Source organism: Camelina sativa, chromosome 11 (assembly GCF_000633955.1).
Source record: "Camelina sativa cultivar DH55 chromosome 11, Cs, whole genome shotgun sequence".
Classification (NCBI taxonomy): Eukaryota; Viridiplantae; Streptophyta; class Magnoliopsida; order Brassicales; family Brassicaceae; genus Camelina; species Camelina sativa.
In genome coordinates, this window is record NC_025695.1 from 41,030,943 (window position 1) to 41,041,111 (window position 10,169).

Consider the following 10,169-nt stretch of genomic DNA (forward strand, 5'->3'; position numbering starts at 1 on the left):
CCCCCCCCCCCCCCGCAGTTGAGAACAACGCAGATCCTCCACCTGTGGTCCCTTCCCCCAACTTTGTCCTTATTCCCGAAAGTACATTTGTGGAAGCTCTCAAATCTGCTGACCCAATTGTGGGAGATCTCGAATCTGCTGACCCAATTGTGGGGTAAGAGATAAATGGACATATATTCTCTCATTTTGTTGGTGTACAACCATGTTTTTAATTTTGTGTTGTTTTGTCTACACAGAGATCTTGGAGATTCTCATCAACCTACCTCAGACCGTGTTGAGACCAATGATGGACATCTTCCTCTGCGTCTTTTTGCAACGGATCACTATCCTATTAAGGGTCGTATAAACTCATATTCCAAGCCTGAGTATCTGCTCGACATCGTAGAGGCGTTGGATGGGTCCCCTGAGTTAGAGTGGCTGAAACAGTCTTGCTTTTGTCGTCTTCTACAATTTCCTGTCCGCAAGAGTTCCCTCTCCGGCAAACTTGTCCACTAGTTTCTTTGTCGATCACTTGTCACCAGAAAAAAACATGAAATGTGGTTCGTTTATGGTGGGCATCCAATCAGGTTCTCTCTCCGGGAGTTTGTAATATTGACTGGTTTAAATTGTGATCCATTCCCTTCGTCTGAGGATGATACATCTTCTTCTGATTCTGCTGCTTCTTCTGATCCTGATTACCTCAACTGTCTTGTTGGTCCGAACAATAGTTACACAATTAGGCAAATTGTGGACATTCTTAAACAAGACAAGATGTTGCCAGTTTCAAAGCGGATGGATGGTGTTCTTAGACTCCGACTGTGTCTTGTTGTAATCGTCGATGGCATTCTAATCTGCAATTCATCTAATGTTAAAGCTACCTGTAAAGTTGTCAATTTGTAAAAGATCTAGAGTCTTTTGTCAAATATCCATGGGGGAGGCTATCTTTCGTAAGGACCTTGGAGAGGGTTTCCATTGGCGAGGTAGTTCAAGGTTCGGCTACATTAGCTGACCAGTTATCACAATCTCACACAGCTACTCACGGATCCACTTTATCGTTTCAACTGCTTTTTCTCGATGCAATCCCACTGCCTGAAAGAATCCTTCCAGATGGAGACGATGCCCAAACATTTACTGACCGTTCCGTGGTTCATTTATCAAAGCTGAAGAGCTTTCATAATTCTAACATTTTGGAGACCGAAATTGATCCTATGGTAAGTGTTAACTGTTTTAACTACTTTTAACATATATACTCATTCACATATTCATCAATTGTGTGTTGTTGCCTTTTTCTAGCTTCACGTAGAGAACATTCTTCACACCGAAGATCTACCAGATCTTCAAAATTGTTCATGGGATGGTCTTGATGACGAGGATCCTTGTGTTGATTTCATTTTAAAAAAGCTGAAAGATGGTCACAAGTTTAGTAAAGCGGAATGGCATGGCGGCCTTTCTTGTTTCTCACTGATTACAACTGGTGTGGCAAAGGGCAATACAGCTATTCCAGCTCCTAAAAAAACCAAATCTAGAGCTCCAACCGTGAAAAAGGCGACCAAAACCAAGTGTAATGCCAACCCACCAGATATAGGTTCTTCTCCTCCCCACAGAGATTGCTTATCCGGAAGAGAGCTTCTTCAAGAGGTGGATAGGAGGAACGAAGAACACACTTTGAAGATAAAGGAGATGTTAAAAGTTGAAAGAGCACAATGCAAAGCTGAAGTTCTTGAGGAAGACCTTACATCTTTGTCTGCTAAAGGAATCATTCCCAAATCACCTATCGGGATGCATTCAGATCTTTTGGCACATATGCATAATTCTGCAAATTTGTACCAAAACACAAAGGAAAAAACACCAGTCAACGAGACAACTATCCCGGAAGAGGTATTATGTTCAGTTTAATTAGATAATGTAATTTAATGACTCGTTTTCTCTAAACGTTTAACACTAATTTAACTTGTATTCCAAGGACGTTGTGGACAACATCAACAACTCTCCGTGGACTAGCTACGTGCCACACACCCAAGGAATCTTGAAGACCATAGGTGACCTATACGCGGAAGAACCTCCTTTGGTCCAGAAGGTATTCATATTCCTTTTATTTCACCAACAAGTTTTAATGTCCACCTACTGAAATGAAATTGGCAGGTTAATTCCCCAAGTCACACTACCGACTCAGGGGATGGTACGTCCCACAACAATTCTGGTGATCCATTATTATCTGAAGGGGGTCCAATGGACGATGTTGAAACGGTGGAGCTCCAAAAAATGCCAATGGACGATGTTGATGTTGTTAGCCCCAAAAAAAAAAGGGGTCCAATGTATTGGAGCTCTACAATCCTCCCATCCCTTCCAAAAGAACGAGGACTATGCCAAGAAGATATGGTCAGTCCTCTTCATCTAAAAAAAGACTTCACGACCAGTGGAGGAGCCTCCGTATGAATACTCCCCTTTCCGTATTGTAAAACCTGCAATTCGAAAGAAATTTCTGACCACACTCTCCTCATATCCTCAAAAGTAAGTCAATGGACTAAAGATGTTAAGGTTTATATCTTCTATTCAAATCATATAATCTATAATCTACTTTTGATCTACAGAGAGTATATCGTAGATGGCCACGACGTTAAACGTACTTATTGGGTTGATTCTCCAGTATGTTTTGTCCACAATATGCATCTATTCTTGTTATTTGTTTTCTCTCAATAAGTACAAACCGCTTTTCCCATATTTTTATGTCTGTTTTACTCGCCTTCTATAGCATATGGAAGCAATGCTCAGCTGGCTGTGGAGGACGATGGGCCCTTTTCTACACGAGACAAGAGTCGCAGTGTTGGATACTTGGTTTACTCACATGATCAGCACTGACTACGACCGCTACAAGAAGAGCAAGAAGAAATCAACATTTCAATGGAACAGCCTCATCAAGAACTACGTCCGTGGGTCTGTCTACAGCCGTCAGTGCAATCTCGATTGGTTCAACGATGTAGACACAATTTAAATACCAATGAACTGGGGTAAGCGGCATTGGGTTGCTTTAGCGATCAAATTAAAAGAAGGCAAAATTCAGATTCTTGATCCTCTTATTGTAAACCACGACGAGTCTAAGCTTCCTCGTCTCATGAAACCGCTAGTTGAGTTGTTACCTATAATCATCAAGGACCTAGTCAACCCTGACGTCGCCGATTGTCCTCTACCTAAATCTTTCAAGCTTGATAGATTGGTGGACGTCTACCAAAACGACAGAACCAGAGATTGTGGTCTTCTGACTGTCAAATACATCGAACTCCACGCCCAAGGATTGGGTCTTGATACCCTCACGGAGAAGATGGTGGACGACATTAGAATGACTTACACGGTTGATGTCTACCAAGTGTGCGTTGTTCAGTTATAAAACTGTATGACCTTTACAAATGTTTCATGTGTTTTCTACTATGACCATCTTTTGTTTAAACGTTTTCCTTCAAAGTAGATGTTTCGAGGTTATAACCGACACCTGTGACTCTTATTTTATTATGGACTATATTTCCTTTTCAATTTGCCTTACACAACATATTTTTTTGTCTACTTTCAACTTGTCCCTCGACTTAGTTGAAGTCCACAATGTACTATCACGTTGTCTACAATTAGACTATTTGTCCTCAATACTTGTCCACAAGGGTTTGTATTTGTCCACAAGGGTTAGTTGCAATGTTATGTAGTCTAACATTAATTAGTTCCCACCTTAAAAACATTAAATACGTCTCAACTACAAAACCAAGTTCATGTTAGACTCTTTTAATGACATCAAAAACCCTAAAACCAACCACTTTTTATAGTGCTCTTTAAAATGGATTGTGAATATACTATATGACTCATACAAACTATGTCTACACTTTCAGAAACCAAGAAAAATCTCCTCTACTCACTGCCCGAGCATCTTCAGCTTTACATAATCCATCGTTTAGGTAAATATGGTTTCCAGTACCTAGGACCACTTATGGCTTCGGGAAAAACTGGATTGTCTCTTGTTACTAACTTATATGTCTTAAAAGAGACTTGTCTACTTCCTTTTCAACATGCCCCTTTTCTTGTGGACAAGTCCTCAAAGTACCACCCTTTCTTCACAAGGTGTGTTAAGGCTGGCAACCCTTACGCCTGTTACCTGGAAAGTCTTCGTCTTATAGCTAGAGAAGGTCAGATTGACGAAGCCATCAACCTAATGTTCAATACCACCCCATTTTCTGAAGAAATGCAGTTTGCACTTGGTTTGTTCTTAATCTGTGCTGGCCATTACCATGAGGGTGTCTCCACGATCACCTCATTTAAGGATCGGGTTGGCTCTTACGCCATGGCTGAATATTTTTCAGAATCTGTCTTCGAAAACATTCATCAACTTGGTCCACATAGGATCAAAAGGTATTGCGATACTTGGAGGTTTTATAATGTTCCAAAGTGTGCCGGCGTTGACTACACATGCACCATGGTGGACCGTTGTGAAGCTTGCTTTGTCTGGTGGAGGAGTATTCAATTCATATGTATGTTTTAAGTGTTATCTTTTCTAATTTTCTCATTAAGTTCTGTCTTAAGTCGTGGCAGTGGACTAATATATGAGCCTTGTCCACCTATCTACATAAGTCTACGTCTTGTATTGCATGTACTTGTTTGTTCTCCTTGTTTTAATGGACATATATTTTTCTCCTCAGTGGACTTAACATACAACTTTTGTCTACACTGTAACAACTCAGCTAGTCTAAACAAATCTAGATTAACATCATTACGACCACACTGGATTCTCCAACTATAGTTAAAAGATAACTTTATTTTTTTCCTTTCTCGTTCAAGTCATGTCGCCATCAATCAGGTACGACATTGCTCCTTGCCTTACACAATGTGCAAAAAACTTTACAACCTGTATCAACAGATGCTTTAAAATTCTAAAAATAATGGTCTATTACCTTTTTTTTTTTTTTGGACAAAGTCTATTACCTATTAAAACCACAAAATACAAGAGAACATACACCATCACTTTCACCAACCTCTCATATTTCTCTTTTCATTTTGGCGGATTGATCAACGACATGGGGCAATACAGTTACAGCCAGCCTTCTTCCTCTTCAGCTGACTCAGTTAAGTCACACGACCGTCAGAATTCAAACTACGGGATACCGAGAAAATGTTGGTGTGGCGGAAATCTTGAACTTACTACCCATCATGACGGTGTTAATCAGGGTCGTCTTTTCTACAAATGTGCTAGATCTGAGGTATTCTCTCTTCGTTTGTAACTACTAAGTTATAATTCCATTTATTAGATTTTAAATGTCCCTAGATCTGGCATAACAAACACATTTTATGATTCATTTCAATTAAGGATGGTGGTTTACACCTCAACAAGCTGTGGCACGGGGCAATCCTCGAGGAACTCCACGATCTGCACAACAAGTTTTCTGAGCGGGACGACCTTATGAACTACTTCACTCTTGGACCTAATGGAACGAAGGTATACCCTTCTATGCTGGCGGCCCAAATTGAATATCATGGAGAAAAGATTGGGCACCTTAAACAACTTATTCGTGAGATCAGTGATGGCTATGAAGAACTTGCTTCCAACGTCCACAACCTCACACCTAGGAACAATCCGTCTTCTACTCCATTGACCTTTGTCCACAAAGAGTTTATAGGGTTCACCATTGGCTTCCTCTCCTTCCTGCTGATTGCCTTCCTTATTTACATTTTTAAGCACTAATATGTTGTCTATCATCTGCATCCCTCACAATTGTCTATCAGCTGTTTTACATTGTCCACCTATATCTCATTATCCTTTTGTAATGTTATGTACTCTATGTTTCCCCTGGGATACTTTGTCTTCTCATGTCCACAAGGATGTCCACAGTATCAATCCTTGTCTATCATTTCGCATAATCACAACATAGTTAACCATTACAACATAGTTAACATTTTAGCCATGGTTAACGCGACTATTACAACAATAGTATGCAAAAAAACGTTCAACCATAGTAGATCAAATATCTTACAACTGTTAATGACGTAATAGTAGCAATTCAAGCCAAAATATCATCCTAATGCTGAAGGACATTAAGTATCTTACAAACATAGTGGGCAAAATGAGTTGCAATTGTATCCATGAATTGTAGCAATTGTAGCCAAAAGACTATCCTAATGCTCAAGGACATTAAGTATCTTACAACCATAGTGGACAAAATGATTAATATGTGAATCCATCAGCATCCAAAAAATGTAGTGAAATAGACCTCTTAAGTAACCATTCTTCATTTCTTCAAATTAAAGTCGAGCATGTTTTCCTGTTGTGACCTTGTCCAAAACATCTCCCACATTTTGTTATTCTCTTCTTCTTCTGAAATCCAAAACATTTACATCAAACAAGAAACGCTTATCTTAATGGACTGAACTTTAAAACAGTGGACATAAATGTTATAATAGAATCACTTACGTGATGCACTTCACCCTGTGATGGAATCCTTTTCTTTTTCGGCCTTCTCCCTTGGCGCTTTGTCCTTGGTGGGTTCACAGCTACATCCGTACATTCTTCTGGGATGTTGTGGTCTTTCTCATTAGGACGCGGCATTACAACTCCTTTGTACTTTGCTCTCCATGGTCCAACGAAATAACATAGGGATAAAAGTGTGTAGGGGTCAATGTTTCTTACTCGACCAGCAGCCAAAGCATGACAGCAAGGTACCATAAGTACGTCAAACACCCTGCAAGTGCAAGTTTTTTTCTCAAGGTCAACTGTAAACTCACACCCAATCCCGTCGTTCACTTGGTTAATTCAGCCGGTAGCTCCCAATACCGCACAATTGAGTGACTCCTTCAGATGGTCAATCAACAATTCTTCTATCTCTGGTGTACACCTTGTCCTAGTCTTCCCAGCGAAAGTCCTTCTACACCAAAACCACCTCATTAACATGGCCCTTATGACTTCTACCATTGACATTATCGGATAATCCACAACTTTTTGCATAGCAGCGTTTAATGACTCTGAGATGTTACTACTCATCAAATTGTAACGGTTGCCAGGGAAGTGTGATAGTGTCCAATGTGGTAGTCCAATATTAAGTAGATACTCTGCACACTCTTGTTTTGTTTCCTCTATTTGCCTCCACCAATAACGGAAATCACCAACCGTATATGCTCTTCCTGCTTTTGAGACAAGACCAGCTAGACCGCCACAATTATATATGTGTTTAACATTTTGGAATAGATGGACTGAACACGCTGCATGATGTGCTAGTGGATACACTTTCGCCAGTGCAGAATATATGGAGGCATGCCTATCAGATACGAAAACAAGGTCTTCCTCGTCTGGAACAAATTTTGATAGATTCTTCAAAAACCACACCCAACCAGCATCATTTTCCACTTCCACTACCCCAAAGTCCAGTGGATATATTTGGATATTCCCATCCTTCCCACTAGCTGCTACCAAAAAGCCTTTGTACTTACCCTTCATCACTGTACCATCTATCACTATAACCTTCCTCAGAAACTTGTACCCATCAATACATGCACCAAATGCGAAGAAGAGATTTGAACAAAGTGTTACCCTTTTTGTCTAGTGTTGTATGCAAATCTGTTATCGTCCTAGGGTTTGTTGATTTAACGAGGTGTAGATACGTTGACAGAAATTCGAAGCTTCCTTCTTCAGTTCCTCGTGTAGCATTTACAGCCAATTCCTTAGCTTTCCATGCTTTCATGTAAGATATTGTTACGTTCAACTCTGGCAATACCATTTCTGGTAACTCGTAAGCCCTCGGTCCTTTCTTGCCATTGGCAAATTTGCCTCGCAAAAATCCAGCCAATATCTTCGCCGTTGCTTTCTCTCCATATCTAGACCTTGCGGCAACGTCGCAATTGTGTTCCATTGTAACGGTCCTCACTTCCAAATTCAAGGTGTTTGGATGAGTTACAGCATAAACCCTCCAACCACAATTCTTGTCCATGCACGATGTTATTACTCTGGTTTTGTCCGAAGCAACTATTCGAAAGCAAAAAATCATCTTCATAGCATACAGTGATAGCACCTGGTGCATCTCTGCCTTATTTGCAAAGACTCTACCAACATAGATTGCATCCCCCGCTCTTTTCAAATTCATGTGTCTTTCATGGCTTGGCAAACCTCTCATATTATCATGGCATGGTGGAGCGTCATTCAACAATAGAGGATTTGTTTCATCTATCACATGTCCTCCAAGAAAATCAACCATATTGACATCCGAACGTTCATAACCAGAAGATGATCCCACTGTTACTATTGCATTGTTTATTGGGATGCCGCTTTGGTTTCCCGCTTCCACAACAACATCCTCATTCTCGTCCTCCTCTTCAGTCGTCCTCACCATGTTAGGATCCCAATCCGGAGGATACTCTAAGTTAATTCTTTCAGTCCACTCATCGTAATTATACTCCGGACTGCTATCCCCTACCATAAAATTGTCCATAATTGGTTCTAAAGTGGACAATGGTTCTACAGTAGACAATGGATCAACAACATAACCAGATGTGGGAACTATGTCTATGTTAATCAGATTGTCCCCCATTTCTCTCATTTCGGTCACCGGTACAGCACAAAGGCCATCTTCCCCATTGACCACTTCCTCAGCATGGTCAACAACAATTCAATTGTTGACCACAGGGTCAACCACCATTATATTGTCCCCCGGTTCTATTTCAGTAACCACCCCAACCTCATACAGACCATCTCTGAGATTGTTGTCCATTTCCCCATTGTCCACCAACGGAGCTCTTGTGGACAACCCCTGAATATCCTTGTCTACTTTAGAAAACTTACCCAAATTTTCAGAGTTGTCCACTACTTTTGTCATCTTAGCCTTATGACTTGCTTCTATTTGCTCCACATACGCCACCAAAACTTCATCATCAAGCCCATCATCTCCTTCTTCCGCATCCATACCAACGAAGTCGTTTCCAATTTCGTGACTCTTTTCTCTAACAGCCGACCCATTAAAAGTCACATGGAGATATAGTCCACCATAATCGGCCATCAAACCCTTGAACTGATTCCAATCAATTTCTGAGTTTAACGCAACCAGAGGCATTTTCCCTTGATAAATACTTAGGATTCATAATCAAAATGTTCTATCTAATATTTTATTTAAAAAATAAATCAAAATTAAATTAAAAAGCAAAACAAATTAAGGAAACAAATTCTGTATACTTTTATTTAAAGAAAATTAAATATTGGTTTGGTTTAGATTTTACAATTAAACGAGTTTGTATATCGGTTTGGGTTTATATATGAGAATTAGGGTTTACATTTTATAATTAAAACGAGATTATATGTCGGTTTTGGTTTAGAAATAAGGTGGTTAGAGTTTAGATTTCATAATTAGAACAAAAATTTATGTCGGTTTGGGTTTACAAATGAGATGGTTAGGGTTCAGATTTTACAATTAGAACGAAATTATATGTCGGTTTGGGTTTACAAATGAGATGGTTAGGGTTTAGATTTTACAATTAGAATGAAATTATATGTCGATTTTGGTTTACAAATGAGATGGTTAGGCTTTAGATTTTACATACAATTAGAACGAAATTATATGTCGGTTTGGGTTTACAAATGAGATGGTTAGGGTTTAGATTTTACAATTAGAATGAAATTATATGTCGGTTTGGGTTTACAAATGAGATGGTTAAGGTTTAGATTTTACAATTAGAACAAAATTATATATCGGTTTGGGTTTATAAACCAGCGGTTTAAGTTTCTAATTTTATAATAATGTATACAGATTTTATTTCCTCATTTTGTAAGGGGGTGAATGAAGAGGTTCACCCCTAGGAGTGAACCCAAGTATGTCTCTTTTTCCTTGACTCATAACCCCTGCATCCCCTCTAAAGCAAAAGCTCAGGTTTATGGTAGTCTCCCATAGTCGGACTCTAAACATTTGGCTGATTATCTCTTTCAACTCCACCAATGCCGTCCCGCTGTTATACCCTACACACCTAGCCAATTCTCCCACGCGAGGAACAAACTTCCAAATTCCGCTAGGTGCACAAGTCCAATCACCAACTAAAACACATACACTTTCTTCCATATCCTACAAATTTAACGCCAAGTTATTTGTAGGAAATTTTCAAAAAAATTATCTTTTATAGTACAATAAAATGGACAATAAATGCAGCAAACTGAATACCAGCTCAAAAAAAAAAAAAAAAAAAAA

The 10,169-nt window shown here is 39.5% G+C and overlaps 2 protein-coding genes across 2 annotated transcripts; both read right to left on the reverse strand.

The window, feature by feature from the left end:
• LOC104728836 lies at positions 6,248–6,673 on the reverse strand. Its single transcript, XM_010447765.1, has 2 exons — positions 6,422–6,673; positions 6,248–6,325 (listed from the first exon to the last, which is right to left on the reverse strand). The coding sequence occupies exons 1-2, from the start codon at positions 6,671–6,673 to the stop codon at positions 6,248–6,250; spliced, it is 330 nt and encodes a 109-aa protein (XP_010446067.1).
• Positions 6,761–7,441, reverse strand: LOC104728837. The gene has a single exon (XM_010447766.1). It carries the CDS (start codon positions 7,439–7,441, stop codon positions 6,761–6,763), a length of 681 nt encoding a protein of 226 aa, XP_010446068.1.